The sequence below is a fragment of the Phyllobates terribilis genome, unplaced genomic scaffold, assembly GCF_046119375.1.
Source record: "Phyllobates terribilis strain yellow unplaced genomic scaffold, ASM4611937v1 Scaffold_2__4_contigs__length_985480577, whole genome shotgun sequence".
NCBI lineage: Eukaryota > Metazoa > Chordata > Amphibia > Anura > Dendrobatidae > Phyllobates > Phyllobates terribilis.
Genome location: NW_027362762.1, coordinates 809,839,113 through 809,861,470, shown reverse-complemented (window position 1 = coordinate 809,861,470; position 22,358 = coordinate 809,839,113). Strand labels below are relative to the sequence as shown.

Here is a 22,358-nt window from a genome sequence, read left to right as displayed (position 1 = left end):
AGCTCAGTGAGCGGTGTCCTGTCACTCAGTGAGCTCAGCGCAGTTCAGGGGCCCACTCGCTGTAGCTGATATTATCAGGCTGGGAAGGTCCATAGTTATTGGGCTCTTACCAGCCTAAAAATAAAAGCCCACAGCCAGACTTGGTGCATCACATTAGAAGCGCCAATTCTAGCTCTTTGCCCGGCTCTTCCCGATTGCCCTGGTGTGGTGGCAATTGGGGTAATGGTAGTTGGGGTTGATGACAGCTGTAATTTGTCAAACTCACAGCTGGCATCAAACCCTGGGGTTAGTAATGGAGAGGGGCCATGATTTTCCCCTCACAATTCACTCTTCATATTACGGTGGCATCCTCCCCCTGCGCTCCCTTAAGATCCGTGTGCAAGACAGTGATCGGGGCCACAGTCTATGGACATGAGAAAATATGAGTTTTTATTCTTCAGGTTTAAGAACGTTCACAGTAATTGCAGCTTGAATGAAGGATTGAAAGTCAAACTTATTATAGACTGGGGCGGGGAACCTTTTTTCAGTGAAATATTCCTCCTGCTACCAAGTGATGTAAGAAAAGCTTCTAATAATGTGACTTGTCCCAAATCTTTCGTTCTCTGGGTGCAATATTAATATATTAGGTGCTATTTCAGTTTTAGGCTCCATAAACACCCAACTGCACACTGTGCAGCCGCAGCCATGTGTGTCAGTCTGGTCACAGAGCAGAAATCCTCGTTATCAGCAGCTTTCCGCCGCCCCTGAGCCGCCCTCTTTTCTATTGTATAGTACCTCGGCCAGTGGACTACATATCCCACAAGCCTTTTCCTTTGCAGCACGCCCAGTTCACGCTGCGGGGGCTTGTGGGGCTTGTAGTTTCTTGGGAGCGGATACAGAGCGCTCCGTATTTGGTGGTACATGAGGTACGTGCGGAGTGTCGCGAAGAGGTCAGGGGGCGGGGTTTATAGTGGAAGGATTGCGTCATCGGAGGGCGACTCCATCAGGAAGTGATTAGTGAGAAGTATGCGGAGGAGCGGTCCGGTGGTCAGCGCCCAGAGACCCCGAGCTGAGCTGCCGCTGTAGGGAGTGCAGAAGGTGAGTGCGGCCGCCATACTGCCGGCTGTAATGCACAGCTCTGTCTTTATGCTGTGTATATGTCTGTATGGCCATGACTATATACATATGAGCCCGGCATGGAAAGCCTTGTTTTGCATTAGATTCTGGGTGTTGCATGTGATGCATTGTTCTCCCCCTCATGTTGGATCCTCTTATAAGGGCTCGTTCACACTCTGTTTTTGCAGTGTTTTTTTTTCACTGTGCGTCTTTCTAGTAGTTGCAAAATAAATGTAATTCCCAAAACATCATCCACACTCTGCTTCTTATTCTCCCTGAGAGTGTAAACCATGAATGTGTTCTTCACGTCTGCGGCATTTGTCAGTGTTTCTGCAGCGATTTTTTTTTACCCGTTCAACTGAAGAAATATAAATACGCCGGTAATGCACTCCTGACGTGCAATGCACTTGTAATTCTCCCTGACAACACTGTTTTTCATGCATAAAACTGTAACAAAAAACGCAGCATGTGAACATAGCCTAATGCTGCATTGTGCTATTCCTTTTTTTTTTTCCTTAGAAACTTTATGAATTTATTGATGATGGTTTGTTACCAATCAATTGTGAAAGATGTGTCCGAACAAGTCAGCTCTGATTGGATAATGGCAACTCACCAAAAAGACATAAAAAATACTACAGTCTCAGTCTGACCATCACTGATGTAAACCAGACCCTGTGCACTTCATGTGTGTGACTGGAGCCCTATACAGCCTGATCTGTGTGCGTTTATAATTCTGGGCAAACACCCATCAGTATTTTACACCTGTGCGGTCTCCGCCTTTATTATAGGGGTCTGCTGCCTCCTATAAGTGCATTAATATTGTGCGTGGGTAAATGCGGTGGGGTTTTTTTTTTTTTGTCATAGGACATTCAATAGCACGCCGCAGCTGGTAACATCCAGTTGTCAATTTCTTAGGTGTAACTTTTATTTTTTTATTTGCATGTATTTAAAAATGTAAAAACAAAAAGTTTCACTAATTAACTTTTACCATCATTATATATTCACTGCACCATTAATAATTCATTGACACTGGGTCATTTCCACAGTTTAACTGTATTAAAGTCATGTTTACATGAATAATTGCTAATACGCTTGTTCTGGTCCCAAATACCGTGCGTTATTTTCATTTCGTCCCCTGTTTTCACAGAGCAATGTGCAGCCAATAACAATATTTATGCCTGATAATGAAATCACACAACAATGTAACAGTTTGCATGTGGATCAGATGGGTGTCAGCATGTTTACGCCGTCAGGTATTCTGGAACGAACGTTCCTAAATTCACCAAATATTTGCTCCTATTAATTAGTGTCGTTATTTATACAGTATGGTGAACGCCATGAAAACAAAATTCCTGACTTTATGTTTTTCACTGACCTTGTCTATCCTAAAAAGTTGTTGTAGGAAACTAAAAAAAAAAACAAAAACCTATAGCTTGCTGCAAAAAAGTAAATAGAAAGATAAAAACATTTTGGGCCTTTGAGTATGGTGAAAAAAGTCAAACGTTTTTTTTTTTTGGTTTTTTTTCATTTTAACTTCTCAAAACATAAACCGAACAGTACATGTAGTACTTATCCTGACCCATTTAGTAAAGTGACAAGGTCATTTCTGTCAAACCCTGAACAATATTAAAACTAAACTCAATAAAAAATGACAATTACTGTTTTTTTTTTTAATCTAATCCTATTTATTTTTTTAATGGAGCCATAAACTTTTCCCACAAAAGACAAACCCTCATGTAGTTGTGTCAATGTAAAAAAAAAAAAAGGTAAATGCTTCTCTCTTGGTAAGCAAGGATGAAAAATGATGGAAACGAAAGTTAAGAATTAAAAGTAAAATCAGAAAATGGCTGTAAGAGCAAGTGGTTAAAGCATACTTATTGTTTTCTAGATTGTTATAAGTCTGTGATTGGTGTACAGTTTTCCCATTGCCCTAATCTTACATTCTTAACCCTCAATGATGCACCTCAACCTGGATTTGAGGGCGTTCTTTTGTACAATTGTGGTTATTTCCCCACATACCACAGGTGAAATAAGTATTGAATACATCACCAATTTTCTTATCAAATAGATTTCTAAATGTTCTATTGACATGAAATTCTCACCAGATGTCAGTAACAACCCATCTAATCCTCACAGGCATAGAAATCAAACCATAGCTGTCCATAAATTAAATTGTGTAATAATCAGAAAGTACTAGTGTTGAGCAAACGTGCTTGTAGAAGGCGTTATCCGAGCGCGCTTGTGTGCTAAAAGAGTGTCTTCGGCGTGCTAGAAAAATGTTTGAGGCGCCGTAGCTGCGTGTCTCTCCGCAACACAAGCGAGATTGCCTGTTTGTTAGACAGCCGCAACACATGGAGGAATTGTCTAACAGCCGCGGCGATGCAAACATATTTTTCAAGCACGCTAAAGACTGTTCGCACACGAGCATGCTCAGATAACGCCTTATCCGAGCACGTTCGTTCAACACTAGAAATGATACAGGGAGAAAGTATTGAACACGCTTACTGAAATTTAATTAATACTTCGTACAAAAGTCTTTGGTGATGACCGCTTCAAGACGCCTTCTATATGGAGAAACTAGTTTCTATGTCTCAGAGCAATTACTCTTAGCAACTTAGAATGCAACTTTGACCGTTTTTCTATAGTTTTGAATTTTTTAGTTGGCTCCTGTTCACACTACTTTGGATGTACTGGTCATTTTCGCTATTTGTAAATACGCTTCTACATGCTTTAAAGGGGTATTCTCATTTCCAAGATCCTATCCCTATATGTAGTAGGTGGAATAGTAATATTAGCAAACACCTTCAATTAGAAATGTAGTATAGGTTTTCTGATTCGCTATGTGGCTTACTTCATGTGCAGACATTGCAGGACCCGTCTTACGTGTTGAGCGTGCATACAGGCCATGGAGGTTGAGTGCATTACTTATTGTTTTCTTTGAAACTATTGTACCTGGTGATTCCAGGTCTTTCTGTAGCTCTCCATCTCCAGCTTGGACATCTGTTCTGATAATTCTTTTCACTCCTATGTCTGAAACCTTGTGGGGAGCACCTGGTCGTGGCCGTTTTATGGTGAAATTATGTTCTTTCCACTTCTGGATTATAGCTCCTACAGTGCTCATTGCCACAATAAGGTTGCGCAGGTTTTGAGACGGCTCACTGGTTTACCCATCATGAGACGTTTCTTGTGTGACACCTTTTTATAGGCCATCAGTTGAACCAGCTGATATTTTTCACTAAATGGCGGGATTACTTTCTAATTACTGATAGATTTCAGCTGGTGTCATGACTTTCCATGGCTTTTCGCACCTCTTTCTTGTGTCCAATACTTTTCCCCTGTGTCATTTCTCATTATTACGCACAACTTAATTTCTGGACGTTTATGGTTTTATTTCTTTGCCTGTGTGGATGGGATGGGTTGTTACCGACATCTGGAGAGAACTTCATGTCATTAGCACCTTATAGAAATATATTTCATTAGAAAATTGGTGAAGTCTTCAATACTTATTTCACCCGCTGTACATCAATATAGTAAGTCTATGAATGTCATGTATGCAAAGACCCAGACCTTTCATCGGGAGCTCACACATTAGAGTCTGACCCCTTTACATGCCTAGTCCCTCAAATTTCAAAGGAAAAATGTCAAAACTTGCTGCTGTGCTCATAGTACTATAACCCCCCCCCCCCCATCATAATATTTGGAGCTTTTTTTGGTGTAGATTCTGGATTGGATCAGCCTAAAAAAACATTGTGTGTACAAACCCTAAAGCTATGTGCTGAAAAAGCACAAAATAAACGCTTTTTTTTTTTTTTACATATTCATAGTAATGTCAAAAGGAATTGCTGTACATATGATCAGTCTTCTCAGCTTCTTTTAACCACTTCCAGTTTTCAAAGACATGAAGCTTTTGAATGGACGACCGTTCCGTTCTTCAGGCAGCTTCCACTTGGAACTTGTTTGCTAAGTTATACAGAGAAGTGGGGGGAAAAAAACAGGGCTGTGGAGTCTGTAAACCCAACCTCCGACTCCTCAACTTCCCTGACCCGGACTCCTCAGCCCGGCCTCACTACTGAGCGTGTACATAAAGTGGAGCACAGATTCATCTCAACTAAAAGCAGAGATCCTCAGATCAGGAACAGAACAGACATTTGTAGGACATTTTTATAACTTTCCCAAATTCTTATGAAAAAATGTACAGCACATCCTGCATTGTACTACTGTACCCAATTTATTATATATTTTAAGAGTCTGTCCATGATTTTATACGGACTCTGACTCCACAGCTCTGGAAAAAAATGAATGCTAAAAAAAAGATGCTTTGGGAAAAATCATAGGCAGCATTTTCCTGCAGTGTTTTTAGCCTGAAGAACTAGTTGAATACACTGGTGTCTAAAAGACAACGTGAGCACCTACCCTAGGAGCTCAATCAAATTGGATGTGATTTCAAGACAACTCTTGGCCACTGTGTATTTGCAGAGGAAAATATTCAAATTCTTCTGTTCCTTCTCTTCTTGTACTACGCTGCTGCATTGCACAGATATTTACATATTGCGTTCCAAAAGCAACGCGATATCTCTGCTTTGTAGTCCAACTGGGTACTTCTTCAGTCTCCTTGGGGGACGCGCGCTTTCACCCTTCCCTCCCAGAAGCTGTCAGTCGCAGCTGAGCATCTAATCTAGCAGTCTTGACACTACCAAGGTGTGATTGGCAGCATCTGGAAGGGAGTGCGCAAGAAAACTCTGAAGAAACACCTACTTAAATTACAAGCAGATATTTCACAAATTGCACTCCAAAATGTTAATATCTCTGCAATTAAGCGTGCAGCGCATAGCAAAAGAAAATCGGGGGAGTGCAGTAATTTTTATAAGGTATTTAACTCAATTTTTTTGAGCAAGTCATAGGTCCACTTTAAAGGGAACCTGTCACCTCAGAAAACACTACACGCCTGCAGATTATAGGCTTAATTTGCAGGTAACCAGCATCACAATGCTGCCGTACTGAAAGTGCAGCTACCGGGAGAAAATGAACTTACTTCCTCCCTGGAGTCGCTGGCTTTGTCATGGGGCCTGCATGTGGTGGCTACGGTCACTGCTTACAGTACAGATCACTATACAGAGAGTGTCAGCTGTAGGCATGTCCCAGCACTTTGATGGACAGCCGGTTCTGCAGCACACCTGTGCACACGAACGGTCAGTCAAAGTGTCGGGACATGCTTGCAGCTGATGCTCACTCCCTGCATCCCCCATGACTGATTTTCCCAGGAGGAAATAAGTTAATTTTCTCCTAATGGTTGCACTTTCAGTAATCCAGTTGGGCAGCATTGTAATGCTATTTGCAGATTAAGCCTATATCTGTAGGTAATTTTCGGTAGGCATTTTCCAAGGTGACCGATTCCCTTTAAAGATTACCCATCACCCATCTAGGGCTGCCCTTTTTCTTTAATAAATCAGTGATCAGCCCCAGATTGATGATCTGTCTAATATAATCTAGTAACAAAATCCTTCAGAAGTGTCCCTAATGTTCCCCGATAAAGTCCAACTTTCTTGCAAAGTTGGGCCTGAATTTCCAGGTTGTAAGATCCTGGCATTCAGATATGGATCCCTCGACCCTCTGTGGCCGCTCCTGCAATGAGAACAAGATCTCATTCCTCCCAATGACTGAGTGCTGCCGCATACTTTATTAAGCTAGTACCGAATTGTAACTGCTGTAATGATGTTCAGTGACCGCTTTGTAAAGTACGCGAGAGCTCTCGGTCATTGGAAAGCGAGCGAGATCTAGCTCTTACTGTGAGAGCGGTGACAGAGGGATGTGGGATCCAACAACTCCGGCATTCGGGCCCAACTTTACAAGAAAGTCTGACCCATTCAGGCAACATTAGGGACATTTCTGTGTTTTGTCTAAATATATTCTAGCAAAAAAAAAAAACAAATCACCAAACTGGGGCTGAACACTGTTTTATTAGATGAAAAGGGCTGCTCGAGATTGGTGGTAGGTGCTCCTTAAATAAGGTGTGAAACAGCGTTTTTTCTTTGGGAGAGCCTGAAAGAATTCCATACAAAATCACAATTGCTTTTTAAGTTGCTTTTGCAATGAAAGCCTCATTCAGGGGGTTGTTAGATTTCAAAGATTATTACTCTTAGGCACAGGGATGTAAAAAAAAAAAAAAGTAGCTTTTATTCAACCAACTGCTCAAATCTCTGATCGGTTGCATCAGTGATGTCATGTCGATACCTCAGTGATTGGCTGCAGCCGATCGACAAACCTGGAGCAGCAGTTGTAGGCAGCACTGGACAGTGGGACGGTGAGTGAAAGCTCCATAATTTTTATTTTTTGCATCCTTGCTGTCTGTTTCCCATCAAAATGCATAGCAAACAAGGGAAAAGGCAAAATAAAGCAATAGACACCTCAGAATGCCCCTGTGTATTTTGCTATTGATACCTGCAGAAAAACACCCACTGTGTGCACGTGTCACTTAGAATTGTAGCCGAAAGTTTTATGGGTTTATCTTAATAATCCAAAATAAAAGGATCCTGATGATGCAGCCCTGATCCTCAGCGGTGCTTCCTGTCTTTGTTGACATTCTGCGGGTAAGAGACCTCTGCAGCAATTATGTGCCACACTGGTGGCATCGTGGCTCCCATCACGGAGCGGCGATGCCAGATAGTGCAGCATGTGATCACTGTGGCCACTTATTTGCTGCATGTAAGCAAAGACGGGGACAATCACTGGATTATGAGGGCAAAGCATAGGCTAGTACTGTGTCTTTAGTGTTTTTTTTTTTTCCAATATCCACTGATTGTAATGTTTGTACGTTGGACAATCCGCTTAAAGGAAATCTGTCAGCTGTTTTTTGCTATTTAATGTGAAAGCAGCATGGTATAGGGACAGGGAGCCTTATTCCAGGCACATAATAGGATAATAGGATGTGTGCTGTAGTTTCAAAGTTTCAATACAATCATTTTATCAGCAGGAGATTATCACTGCTGGACTAGGTGTCACATGCATTCCAGTCCAGCTAATCTGTGTATCCACGCCCCCACCACTGATTGGCTGCTTGCTGATGATGCACAGTGTACACAGGATGCTGCCAATCAGGGGTGTGGGCGGGGGTTATACACAGCTCAGCATTCTGAGCACTGCTACATCTACAACAGAGAAAACTGGAATTCTATTCACACAACACCAAGCAGTCCAGTAAGTGATTCATCCCTGCAATCAGGGTCTCTGGACCTACATCAGGCTGCTCTCAAATTACATGGCAAAAACCTGCTGACTGATTCCCTTTAACATAAAACTCTTCACAGGTATAGGATGAGATGACGCTGACATGTGAAATCCCCTTTAGTAAAAACTCCCTGGCCTTATTACTCTAAATAAATAATAATTGCTTCTAGTTCCTTATAAATAGGCTGGCATATCACTACAACACGCAGAAGCTCGGGTGCAGTATAGTAGTACATGACACATTTAGGTGAGAAATTTGCTAATTTTTAAGACCTTGTACACACAGGGGAAATGTGTGGCCTCAATTTGTCATTGTTTCTCCAGTTTTCTGGAGTAGTTTGCTCTCTGTTAATGTGCCTTATTGACTGTCCTTCAGTTTATTTTTATTTGTCCTCAACAACTTTGCTTATCCAGATGTTTTCAACAGATTCACAAATTGTGACTTCTACAAAATGTCACTTTTTTTTTATGTATCACACTCCAGTCTCTGCCTGAAGTAAGGTTTCTGGTGGGGTTTTTAATTTACAGCATTTTTTTTAAAGTTTGCAACATTTTGCACAAAAAATGTAATTAAAACAGTATTTTTGATTTTGCACCATATTCATGAACTATGTGCATTATTTTCGATAAATGCACCCAAAAACCCCCCAAAACCTGGCGGCTAATGCCACAAGACAAAAAGTAAAATGACTAATATTATTATTATTATTATTATTATTATTATTATTATTATTATTATTATTATTATTATTATTATTAATAATAATATTATATTATTATTAGTTGTGCTGATCCCATCAATGTGCAGGACAAGTGAGCTAGGGACCCCTTCAAGGGACAGAATAGTTATTCTTAGTCTCAGGCTGCCAATGTGGGATCTGCAGGTGTTATAATGTCTGGAGGGCAATAATCATTTGATCGCTGCAGATCTCATCAGCTGCCTGCAGTCGGGGACAGCTTTACTGACAATCTCCGCTGTTTGCTCCCATGTTCATTACTTTATCTGACTGTAACTTTGCACTTCTATATCGTTCTCCACCATAGTGCTCTGTGCCGCTGACTCTTTGCTGTGACTATGGTGGATTTTTGTTTTCTGAAAGATTAACTACTGTTCTTGTTACCCATAGGACCCAATCAGTGCGGTTACTATGAGCAAAATAGATAAATTCGTTTCTCACCACTTTTCCTGAGTCTGCCTATTATCCTGTTTTCTGCCAGCACTGAGGTCTGTGCAGTGTATTGGGGGATTACTAGTACAGGCGTTCCTCTCCACATCCCCCTATCATCATTACTGTATGTTCTCTGCTCCTGAGTAACTACTGCAGACCCCTTCAGAATATCCATGCACACAGGGCACATTGGTTTATATTAGGGCACCTGTTGGATACTCCTCACACCTTTTCCTATGTATATTCCTCACTTTCTCTGTTGTACATTTGCAGCTGCTGTTTCTGTGCTTGTGAATATATCTTATATGCTGCCATTGCCTTGTGCTTGTGTTCTCAGTGTTTAGTAAAAGCGTCTTTTTCATTATATATATTATATTATATATTTTTTTCTTTCCTTTTGTAGGTTTGTCTCTGATTGAATAAGACCACAAGACCACATTATGGTGAGTAACACTTTCTCACATTTTGCTTTCCCACATTTAAAGTAGTTATCCGAGACATTGGTTATTTTTTTCGTAGGGGGCGAAGGACTTTCTGATGGGTAGTTGTTAACTACCCGACTGTTCTTCCTACGACGATCTCTTCCAGATTAGGCAGTGATTTTCCTACTTTCTTTGACCTCATTTAGACAGAGCAGCTCCTTCTTTTCCGCTCTGCTCTGTTGATGGGGCATCACTGCCGACGTCCTGCTGATTGACAGCTGACTCCCCACCTTTAGGCAGTGAGGGGCCTGCTGTCAATCAGCATGACGTCACAGTGACTCTCCGCTGACAGCAGAGCACAAATGAAGGAGCTGCTCTGTGGATGTGACGTTCCCAGGAAGCAGGGGAATCGCTAGTAGGGGGGGCCGGTCCCGGTCTGCGCTGAGCTGGAATAGGTTTTTGCAGAACAGACAAGTAAATAGCAATTACCTGCCGGTAAGTTCTTGGCCCCATGCCAAAAAAATAAGCAAAGTCCCAGATAACCCCCTTTAATTGATAGGTACTTATCCTATTAATGGGAGATTCCTTTTCATGATCTCCTTGCTATTAGAGTGGAGGGTGCCATGCCGTACACTTATGGGTATTTCACTCAATGGAAACTATATATTGCTAGATTTCTCATATTGCATTGATTGCAAAAGTTATTTAAAATTTTTTTTTTACAATCTGTAATTATAATTTCTAGAATTGTCAGTCTGGGGGGGGGGGAGGGAGAAGGGTATCTTCTTTCTTTCCTCATTAACCATTATCCATGTTGCTTTTGCACCCTTTAGCATTGTCAAAATGTGGTAATTGAATCCTTGGAGGTCAAAACCCCTGTATTACCCCAGTATTTGTGCTAGTCCTGGGGTTTCCAGGCACTGTTTGTAGGAGATGGAGTGAGACTCCTTTTATATTGCCCTAAGAAAATCACCTCAGGACTGTGTGAGAAGGGTGAGGGAGCGTAAAAATCAAAGCGAAAAATATGCGAGATGGTTAAAGGAAACCTGTCCGTCAATCCATGCTGCCCAAACCACGGGCATCACTTTGCAGACAGGTATGTTTTTTTTCTGAAATGCTCCAACATTTCAGAAAAAAATTATTTTGAAGATTCAGTCGTCTTCTCCCTGTCCCTCTCCAGATCTCTTCCTTTTGTACACATGTAGGGGAGACCTGTCAGTCACCTATAGTGCGGCAGAAGCCGGCCAGTGACAACGCCGGACTTGTCTCATCTCTCCCTATAGTCCCTGGCAAGATGTTTAAACTTGATTTCACTGAAACATCAGAGCATTTCAGCGAGAAGCATACCTGGCTGCACGACTCTGACTCATGCTGCTCATGGTTTGGGTGTCATGTATCAGCTGACAGGTTCCCTTTTTAAAAGGGATTTTTCTAGTGACGCTTATAACCTATCCACAGAATAAGTAATATCTGATCACTGAGGGGCCCTTGTTTGACTCACAACCAAGAGCTAGTGTGCCACATTCCCTGTCCCTGCACAATGCATGGCCACATTTAAAAAGGAGTTTGATAGGAGCTACTCTTGGATGTGCCATATTTTTCGGACTATGAGATGCACCTTACTATAAAACGCACCCCAGGTTTAGACAGCAGAAAATAGGAAAAAACTTTTCCTATTAATTAAAACTTCCCTAGCGGTGCAAAGCGTAGGGGTCATTATCACTAATTTTAATGTACTAGCGTAGAATAGGGAGGTAATGGATCTATTGTTAGGGTCTCTCTGCAGTGTGTATTATACACACAGCTCTGTTGCATATAAATACATGCACGTGTAGACGCGCACAGCTCTGCCGCGTGATGACGTGTAGACGCGCACAGCTCTGCCGCGTGATGACGTGTAGACGCGCACAGCTCTGCCGCGTGATGACGTGTAGACGCGCACAGCTCTGCCGCGTGATGACGTGTAGACGCGCACAGCTCTGCCGCGTGATGACGTGTAGACGCGCACAGCTCTGCCGCGTGATGACGTGTAGACGCGCACAGCTCTGCCGCGTGATGACGTGTAGACGCGCACAGCTCTGCCGCGTGGTGACGTGTAGACGCGCACAGCTCTGCCGCGTGATGCCGTGTAGACGCGCACAGCTCTGCCGCGTGATGCCGTGTAGACGCGCACAGCTCTGCCGCGTGATGCCGTGTAGACGCGCACAGCTCTGCCGCGTGATGCCGTGTAGACGCGCACAGCTCTGCCGCGTCATGCCGTGTAGACGCCCTCCTTGCCCTGGAGACTGGTCAGTAAACGTGACACTGAACCGTAAGCTATAACATGACAAATCCCTCTGGTCTTGAGAATGGAGAGTATGCTTAGTAAGAAAAGTAAACTGCCAAATTGCTTGTGTTTACATCCGTTTTGCAATTTAAACCATTCATACACATTTCTTTCCATGGAACAGGTCATGGCAAACCTATTTTTTTTTTTTTAAATTAAACTTCAAGAATTGTGCTTTGAAATCGCAGACATTACGTCAGCTTTATATAATATTTGTCAATAGTAATGTGTAATGTTTGTTTTTTTTCTAATATCAATGCTTGTACAATTCAATGTTTACCAACCGTTGTACGTTTATTTAGCTATATTTAATTAGTTGAATGGTGAGTTTCCAGCTTCTGGTTCCTTCACAAGTTCTTAGTAAAGAAGGAGAACTAGTCACTCCATTTAAAAAAAACCAAAACGATTAACACGCACTAGGTTACTGACTATAAAGTAAATGGGACATATGAAAATGTAAGTAGTCAATAAACCCAACAATTCTGGGACTATCCCACTATTTGCTGCAGAGTTTTCTACAATCTGTGGATTGTGGTGCAGATTTGCATTTGAAAGTAGATTACTAATAAGAAGGCATTAATGTGCTTCTCATCTAAAATGACTTGGAGATGGCGTTTCACATAAACTCACCGGGCGAGATATTACATAACATGAGGAAAAAGTGCATAAACCAGACACTGTACAAGGTTAGGAGACATAATAGAGAGTAAGCAAATGTTTTTCACCTTTGTAATAGAAAGGGCAAGCACCCAAAGGAGACAAGTACAGTAACATATTAATCACGCTGCAACCTTGATTTGTCAGTCATTAACAAGCACCTTGCGGATCCTCTCATCTGCCACAATCCATGCACTATCTATAATGACCCGGCTGCTCACTTTGGGAGTTGTGCGCTGATACATAGATAAACTATTGCACTTTAATACATTGTGAAACGTGAGCTTCCCTTTGAATTGCATTGGCTTTTGCATTTTAATTGGTTACGTCTCCATTGTTTGTTTTTTTTACATCGTAGATACTTAAGTGTCCGACAACATGTTGCAAAGACCCTCTAAAGGGGATGTAGCAAGACCTCACATTACAGCTGTCAGTCACACAGCAGGTCTAAGGTTAATGCATTCTATGTCTGTACACTCGGTCTAAAGTACACCCCAGGAGCTTTTCCCATAAATGCGGTGCTCCGAACATTCACAACACTAAAGGCCCCGTCACACATAACGAGATCGCTAGCGAGATCGGTGATGAGTCACGTTTTGGTGACGCAATAGCGATCTCGCTAGCGATCTCGTTATGTCTGACAGGTAGCAACGATCAGGCCCCTGCTGTGAGATCGCTGATCGTTACAAAGCTTCCTGGACCATTCCTGGGTCGTTGCGCTCCCGCTGGGCAGTGTGCATCGCTGTATTTGACACCTTGTCAACGACCTCGCTAGCGATTCAGAACTGAGACACATTGAGGTGCATAAATTGGACTTTTCTGCGTTCATCGTCCCTGATTGGTGGTCGCTACTGCGTCCTTGTTTTTTCAGATCCCACCAGCGTTCTCCGGCTGTGACTCCACTTTGAACAAATCAGACATCTTTAGCGAGGTAGGTATTGTTTGGGGTCTCAAATGAGTTTCCATTTTTAATTCATTTATAGGACATCTACCAATTATCTGCTATCATTGCTCTTCAGGGAGGGAGGGAGGGCTTGGCTTCAATAGCGATCTCGTTAGCGATCTCGTTATGTGTGACCGGGCACCAGGACCGTTAAAATACTGGCAGCAGTTGTCGCGGCAGGTCTTCGCATCGTGGGTGTTTCTGCCATGTCCCACTGGTTGAAGGCCTGCAATTGCAGGATCGTTTGCACTTCATTCACCGAGCTCCACTTCCTCATTGGCTCGGTCCAGAGTCCACAAAGCCAGGCGGACAGTACGTAATTGCATCACGTCGACGAAGAAAGTTTTGAAGCGTGCAACAGGCCAAAAGAACAGTCTATTGATTTAAGCTTCATGTTAATTGGCGTATGAAAAACTCTGAAGCGGTTGGCCACGACAGCGTGTCAGAAAACGTGCTGTGTGGGTGTGTGTGCACGAGACCCCTAAAATATCTGCCCATGCAAAAGCATATATATACAGATAGAAGCCAAGCCCTCCCTCCCTCCCTGAAGAGCAATGATAGCAGATAATTAGTAGATGTCCTATAAATGAATTAAAAATGGAAACTCATTTGAGACCCCAAACAATACCTACTTCGCTAAAGATGTCTGATTTGTTCAAAGTGGAGTCACAGCCGGAGAACGCTGGTGGGATCTGAAAAAACAAGGACGCAGTAGCGACCACCAATCAGGGACGATGAACGCAGAAAAGTCCAATTTATGCACCTCAATGTGTCTCAGTTCTGAATCGCTAGCGAGGTCGTTGACAAGGTGTCAAATACAGCGATGCACACTGCCCAGCGGGAGCGCAACGACCTAGGAATGGTCCAGGAAGCTTTGTAACGATCAGCGATCTCACAGCAGGGGCCTGATCGTTGCTACCTGTTAGACATAACGAGATCGCTATTGCGTCACCAAACCGTGACTCATCAGCTATCTCGCTAGCGATCTCGTTATGTGTGACGGGGCCTTAAAGCTACAGATGGAGTGTAAAAATACATGGAACATTTTTGGACAATCTTTTTGCCCTACAGCAGACTGGGCATAGGGATGGGGAACCTGCTGCTGCACCCAGTTTTCTATTAACTATAATATTTAGATCTAGGACAGTGGAGTATGAGGGGGGTTATGGCAGATCCCTTCTGACAGATTTCTTTCAGTTTTAAAGAAGAGCTGTCAAATATGTACAGTATTTGCTCTTATTTCATTCCTACTGCTCCCCTGAGTATTCAGTTTTTTTTTTTTTTTTTAATAAATCCACCATATGGTTCATGAGATATTGGCCTTTTTATTTGGTGGCTCGCGGGGGTTCTCTGGGGGAGGGGGCGTGGCTCACGGGGGGGATTCTCTTGGTGGGGGTGTGGCTCGCAGGGGTTCTCTGGGGGAGGGGGCGTGGCTCACGGGGGATTCTCTTGGTGGGGGTGTGGCTCGCAGGGGTTCTCTGGGGGAGGGGGCGTGGCTCGGGGGGGTGTCTTTAGACTGCTTTGGTAAATACTATAAAACTTATATTGGCAGCACTAAGTATAAAGATCCAAATCTGGAAATGTATGGCAATTAAAAAAAAAAAAAAAAAAAAACTACTCCGGATCAGCAGGGATCAGATGAGAGTAAAAACTGGCAAATTCTCACCTGGTCCTCTTTAAGGCTTCATTCAAATATCAATGTTTTTTCATGTGTGCAAAAAAAATGGGATTGGTGTTTTTCACGTCTGGATAAATAAATGACAAAGCCTCTCCTATCCTTTGTCATGTAAAGCACAGACAGCACACTGATGGCGTCCATGTGTTGTAGGTGTTTTTCACGGACTCATAGACTTGTATTGGCCCTTGTCATTCGTGCTGCTGGATCGCTTGATGGTTTTTGCAACTGTACTTGGGGACACATTCAAAGTTTGCCCAATTTTTCGCACTGACTGACTTTCTTAAAGTAATGATGGCCACTTGTTTTTCTTTACTTAGCCACTTTTTTTTCTTGCCATAATACAAATTCTAACAGTCTATTCAGTAGGACTATCATCTGTGTATCCACCTGACCTCTGCACAACACAACTGATGGTCCCAACACCATTTATAAGGCAAGAAATCCCACTTATTAAACCTGACAGGGCACACCTGTGAAGTGAAAACCATTTCCGGTGACTACCTCTAGAAGCTCATCAAGAGAATGCCAAGAGTGTGCAAAGCAGTCATCAAAGGAAAAGGTGGCTACTTTGAAGAACCTAGAATATAAGACATATTTTCAGTTGTTTCACACTTTTTTGTTAAGTATATAATTCCACATGTGTTAATTCATAGTTTGATGCCTTCAGTGTGAATGTACAATTTTCATAGTCATGAAAATACAGAAAAATCTTTAAATGAGAAGGTGTGTCCAAACTTTTGGTCTGTACTGTATGTATATTTTTTTTAACGGGTATTCTTTTAATTTTCTGTACTTGTGTCTTTTTGGGGAGAGCATGAGCCGTAGTATTGTGAATTGTGAGGCCGCACCGCCTCCTGTAAACTTGCTGTGCAGGTTGCTGTATATAAACAGTAAAGTAATCTCCCTCCTAGAATTGAATGTACAGTATGTAAACATTCCTGTACATGACCCAACGTGAGAAGGGTGACTTTATATTAACCTCTGCACTGCTGCCTGCTCTGACATGAGATGGCTATCATGAGCTTCTCCTTTCGCACAATGACAGGAGTATGTGAGCGCTGAGGTTTCACCTATACTTAGTCACACAGCTATTTAATTGATGGTTGGGAGAATATCCTCTCTGGGTCCGGGTCCCAGCTGGTAGGAAGCTGGGCAGCTCGGGATATTGCAGGAATGTATTTCAGGTCTATGTCTGTAATTTTACTGGGTGTGTATCGACCTTGGTTGACATGAGCAGCCATCACAGGCAGGCGTTTCTCCACACTGCTTATCTGCGCTGGTTATGTAATCTTGATGATCACATGCGTTATGCCTTAGCCCCCACCCCTTCACAGGCTGCAAGACAAAATCAGAGGTTTTTGGTGGATTTGAAAAAAATAAATTAAAAAACTAACAGCATGAAATATGATAAAATAACAAAAAAGAGAAGAGCACCACTTTTGCTGCGATGGCCCCTGCTGGTCTTTTCCCTACCTCCCTGCAGTGATGACCTCAGATACATCCATGTGAGTGTGCAGCCAGTCACGAGCCTCAGCAGTGATGATGACATCAGATGCAGCCAGTCACGAGCCTCAGCAGTGATGATGACATCAGATGCAGCCAGTCACGAGCCTCAGCAGTGATGATGACATCAGATGCAGCCAGTCACGAGCCTCAGCAGTGATGATGACATCAGATGCAGCCAGTCACGAGCCTCAGCAGTGATGATGACATCAGATGCCGCCAGTCACGAGCCTCAGCAGTGATGATGACATCAGATGCAGCCAGTCACGAGCCTCAGCAGTGATGATGACATCAGATGCAGCCAGTCACGAGCCTCAGCAGTGATGATGACATCAGATGCAGCCAGTCACGAGCCTCAGCAGTGATGATGACATCAGATGCAGCCAGTCACGAGCCTCAGCAGTGATGATGACATCAGATGCAGCCAGTCACGAGCCTCAGCAGTGATGATGACATCAGATGCAGCCAGTCACGAGCCTCAGCAGTGATGATGACATCAGATGCAGCCAGTCACGAGCCTCAGCAGTGATGATGACATCAGATGCCGCCAGTCACGAGCCTCAGCAGTGATGATGACATCAGATGCAGCCAGTCACGAGCCTCAGCAGTGATGATGACATCAGATGCAGCCAGTCACGAGCCTCAGCAGTGATGATGACATCAGATGCAGCCAGTCACGAGCCTCAGCAGTGATGATGACATCAGATGCAGCCAGTCACGAGCCTCAGCAGTGATGATGACATCAGATGCAGCCAGTCACGAGCCTCAGCAGTGATGATGACATCAGATGCCGCCAGTCACGAGCCTCAGCAGTGATGATGACATCAGATGCAGCCAGTCACGAGCCTCAGCAGTGATGATGACATCAGATGCAGCCAGTCACGAGCCTCAGCAGTGATGATGACATCAGATGCAGCCAGTCACGAGCCTCAGCAGTGATGATGACATCAGATGCAGCCAGTCACGAGCCTCAGCAGTGATGATGACATCAGATGCAGCCAGTCACGAGCCTCAGCAGTGATGATGACATCAGATGCAGCCAGTCACGAGCCTCAGCAGTGATGATGACATCAGATGCCGCCAGTCACGAGCCTCAGCAGTGATGATGACATCAGATGCCGCCAGTCACGAGCCTCAGCAGTGATGATGACATCAGATGCCGCCAGTCACGAGCCTCAGCAGTGATGATGACATCAGATGCCGCCAGTCACGAGCCTCAGCAGTGATGATGACATCAGATGCCGCCAGTCACGAGCCTCAGCAGTGATGATGACATCAGATGCCGCCAGTCACGAGCCTCAGCAGTGATGATGACATCAGATGCCGCCAGTCACGAGCCTCAGCAGTGATGATGACATCAGATGCCGCCAGTCACGAGCCTCAGCAGTGATGATGACATCAGATGCCGCCAGTCACGAGCCTCAGCAGTGATGATGACATCAGATGCCGCCAGTCACGAGCCTCAGCAGTGATGATGACATCAGATGCCGCCAGTCACGAGCCTCAGCAGTGATGATGACATCAGATGCAGCCAGTCACGAGCCTCAGCAGTGATGATGACATCAGATGCAGCCAGTCACGAGCCTCAGCAGTGATGATGACATCAGATGCAGCCAGTCACGAGCCTCAGCAGTTATGCTAGCATTTTTGTCACACTACTGTAAGCCAGTGATTGGCTGCAGCAGTAGTGTGGCTGCACATGATTATTTTGCTGCAGGGAAGTAAAATGACAGTCGCTGTAAATGCTTCTTTATTGTGTGAAGGGTACAAAATGTTTGATTAGGGGAAAAAAGAGAACTGATCTCTAAATAAAGATGTTCTATTTAAAGGTTAGTGGCTCAAGTTTCAAACAATAATGCCTTTAAATCTCCTTTTTGCTGTTGGTGGCTATATGGTAATATAGCTCAGTATTTACTTCTTTTCTCATACTTGCTTTTTTCTAGGCTCCATTGCTTAGGCTTGGGACAGCCTAAAATCTCTTACTACAGTATGTAAATGTAAAAGGGGATATATGGTATCACCCCTATAGAACTCTACAATTGGGTCATGTAACATCTTGTTTTATAGATGTGTGCATCTTAATTTGGAAAAAATTTTCATTCTCTGTGAAACAAAATAAGGGATTTCCAGTAAAGGAGTCCTAACGTGCCTGGCACGCATGTGTCCTCCCATGTATCCTTGACCTCCAGTATTTTATGACTGTAAACAAGGATTGGCTTGATACAGTTATTAAACTTTACCTTCTCGAGATTACTCACACGAGTAATTATATCTAAAGAATGTGCTGTTTATAGAGAAATTGCACAAGGTGAAAAATCATTAGTGTGCACACCACTAATTGGATCAGTCTGTCGGTGGGGTACACGGCAGCATACTGACTAAAAATTTTGGGGTCTAAGCCTGGCATGAGGCTATGTTCATATGGTTCAATGGACCAGTCACACCCACAATTTGCTGATTTGCCTTCATGTAATGTATATGGACACAGATTGTTGTTCAACTGTAGCACAAATTCTGCAACCAATACCATTAGTTTTTAAAGGGGCTATCCACTACTTTGAAAGTTACACCACCCTGGGCCCATTCATTTTAAGAAATAATGAAAACCTACAATCTCCTCCCAGAACAACAACAGTCCTCCGCACTTGGTACTGTGTTCCCTGCAGTCTGTCATCAACATTTGGTGGAGGAGACTCATGTGGGTGTCCACATGTTTGTTAGCATTCCTTGATTCATTGTTATCAATGGAGATAAGCCAGTGCTGTGGAGTCTGTGTCGACTTTGGTGGAATCGTTATAAAATGGACCAACTTCTAAAATATATAATAAATTGGGTATAGTACTACAATGCAGGATGTGCTGTAAATGTTTTCATAAGATTTTGGGAAAGTTATGGAATGTCCTATAAATGTCTGTTCTATTCCTGATCTAAGGATCTCATCTTTTAGTTGAGATGAATCTGGGCTGCACTTTATGTACACGCTCAGTAGTGACCACCTCCTCTACAGATCAGAGGAAAAAGGCACTGGCAAGGAATGCCTGCTCTCATCTCAGAACTGCTAGAGTAAACAGGAACATTTTTATTTTATGTTCTAAATAGCTTGATTATTGTATCATAATTGTGATGAAAAACCTCAAATTTACCATATTAAAATGGTAACATATCACTTAAACATGAGCCATATATGAGGACGTCTGAGTCAGGGAAATTAAGGAATTGAAGGTATGGCTTGCTGACTCCACAGCCCTGCTGAATGCAGCTACTTTCCTTCTCCCTTTTGAGAACACATGTACACTCAGCTGAACACATACAGTACAGACCAAAAGTTTGGACACACCTTCTCATTTAAAGATTTTTCTGTATTTTCATGACTATGAAATTTGTACATTCACACTGAAGGCATCAAAACTATGAATTAACACATGTGGAATTATATACTTAACAAAAAAGTGTGAAACAACTGAAAATATGTCTTATATCCTAGGTTCTTCAAAGTAGCCACCTTTTGCTTTGATGACTGCTTTGCACACTCTTGGCATTCTCTTGATGAGCTTCAAGAGGTAGTCACCGGAAATGGTTTCACTTCACAGGTGTGCCCTGTCAGGTTTAAGAAGTGGGATTTCTTGCCTTATAAATGGGGTTGGGACCATCAGTTGTGTTGTGCAGAAGTCAGGTGGATACACAGCTGATGGTCCTACTGAATAGACTGTTAGCTGCTTTTTTCTTGCCATAATAGAAATTCTAAGTAAAGAAAAACGAGTGGCCATCATTACTTTAAGAAATGAAGGTCAGTCAGTGCGAAAAATTGGGAAAACTTTGAAAGTGTCCCCAAGTGCAGTTGCAAAAACCATCAAGCACTACAAAGAAACTGGCTCACATGAGGACCGTCCCAGGAAAGGAAGACCAAGAGTCACCTCTGCTTCTGAGGATAAGTTTATCCGAGTCACCAGCCACAGAAATCGCAGGTTAACAGCAGCTCAGATTAGAGACCAGGTCAATGCCACACAGAGTTCTAGCAGCAGACACATCTCTACAACAACTGTTAAGAGGAGACTTTGTGCAGAAGGCCTTCATGGTAAAATAGCTGCTAGGGAGCCACTGCTAAGGACAGGCAACAAGCAGAAGAGACTTGTTTGGGCTAAAGAACACAAGGAATGGACATTAGACCAGTGGAAATCTGTGCTTTGGTCTGATGAGTCCAAATTTGAGATCTTTGGTTCCAACCACCGTGTCTTTGTGCGACGCAGAAAAGGTGAACGGATGGACTCTACATGCCTGGTTCCCACCGTGAAGCATGGAGGAGGAGGTGTGATGGTGTGGGGGTGCTTTGCTGGTGACCCTGTTGGGGATTTATTCAAAATTGAAGGCATACTGAACCAGCATGGCTACCACAGCATCTTGCAGCGGCATGCTATTCCATCCGGTTTGCATTTAGTTGGTCCATCATTTATTTTTCAACAGGACAATAACCCCAAACACACCTCCAGGTTCTGTAAGGGCTATTTGACGAAGGAGAGTTATGGGGTGCTACGCCAGATGACCTGGCCTCCACAGTCACTAGACCTGAACCCAATCGAGATGGTTTGAGGTGAGCTGGACCGCAGAGTGAAGGCAAAAGGGCCAACAAGTGCTAAGCATCTCTGGGAACTCCTTCAAGATTGTTGGAAGACCATTTCCGGTGACTACCTCTTGAAGTTCATCAAGAGTGTGCAAAGGAGTCATCAAAGCAAAAGGTGGCTACTTTGAAGAACCTAGAATATAAGACATATTTTCAGTTGTTTCACACTTTTTTGTTAAGTATATAATTCCACATGTGTTAATTCATAGTTTTGATGCCTTCAGTGTGAATGTACAATTTTTCCCCTTCTCCCATGACAGCACCACCTGAGAGAGGGTATCCGCCCACCAAGGACAGGAACCTACTGAATAAAAAAGGCGGTACCTCTCCTCCGCATCAGTTTTTGGTTCCTGTCCCTGATGGGAGCCTCACCAGGTGGTACCTCACGTACCTGGATTATGGACGGTGCGGCCTGGAGGCCGTGGAAGCAGCAGATGGTCCCTGTTCCCAGCCCGTCTGGCTGCTGCCCGGGTCTGCGTGTGGGGAGGAGGTGCTGTTTTCCTTCGGATGCCTCCCCGCGTGCGCCGGGGCCTGCGGCCGGGTCTGCGCCTCGCAAAGATGAACTGAGCGCGCCGGCCGGCAGGTCTTCCGGGCTGCGCACATGGGGGTCGCGTCGCACCCTCTGACGGAGCGCGCCGGAAGTCCGGGCTGCGCACGCGCGGGGTGCTGACGCGCCCTATCACGGAGTGCGCCGGAAACCGGGTCTGCGCATGCGCGGGTGGG

At 43.7% G+C, this 22,358-nt stretch overlaps 1 protein-coding gene across 1 annotated transcript in view; it reads left to right on the top strand.

Annotated features, from left to right (window-relative positions):
• Window positions 1–923: 923 nt before the first annotated feature.
• Window positions 924–22,358, top strand: part of MTMR4 (myotubularin related protein 4) — a 73,076-nt gene continuing 51,641 nt past the window's right edge. The window contains exons 1-2 of the mRNA XM_073667581.1: window positions 924–1,077; window positions 9,892–9,931. Of these exons, the coding sequence (XP_073523682.1) occupies window positions 9,929–9,931 (3 nt within the window). The 5' untranslated portion in view covers window positions 924–1,077; window positions 9,892–9,928. The remainder of the gene's footprint in view (window positions 1,078–9,891; window positions 9,932–22,358) is intronic.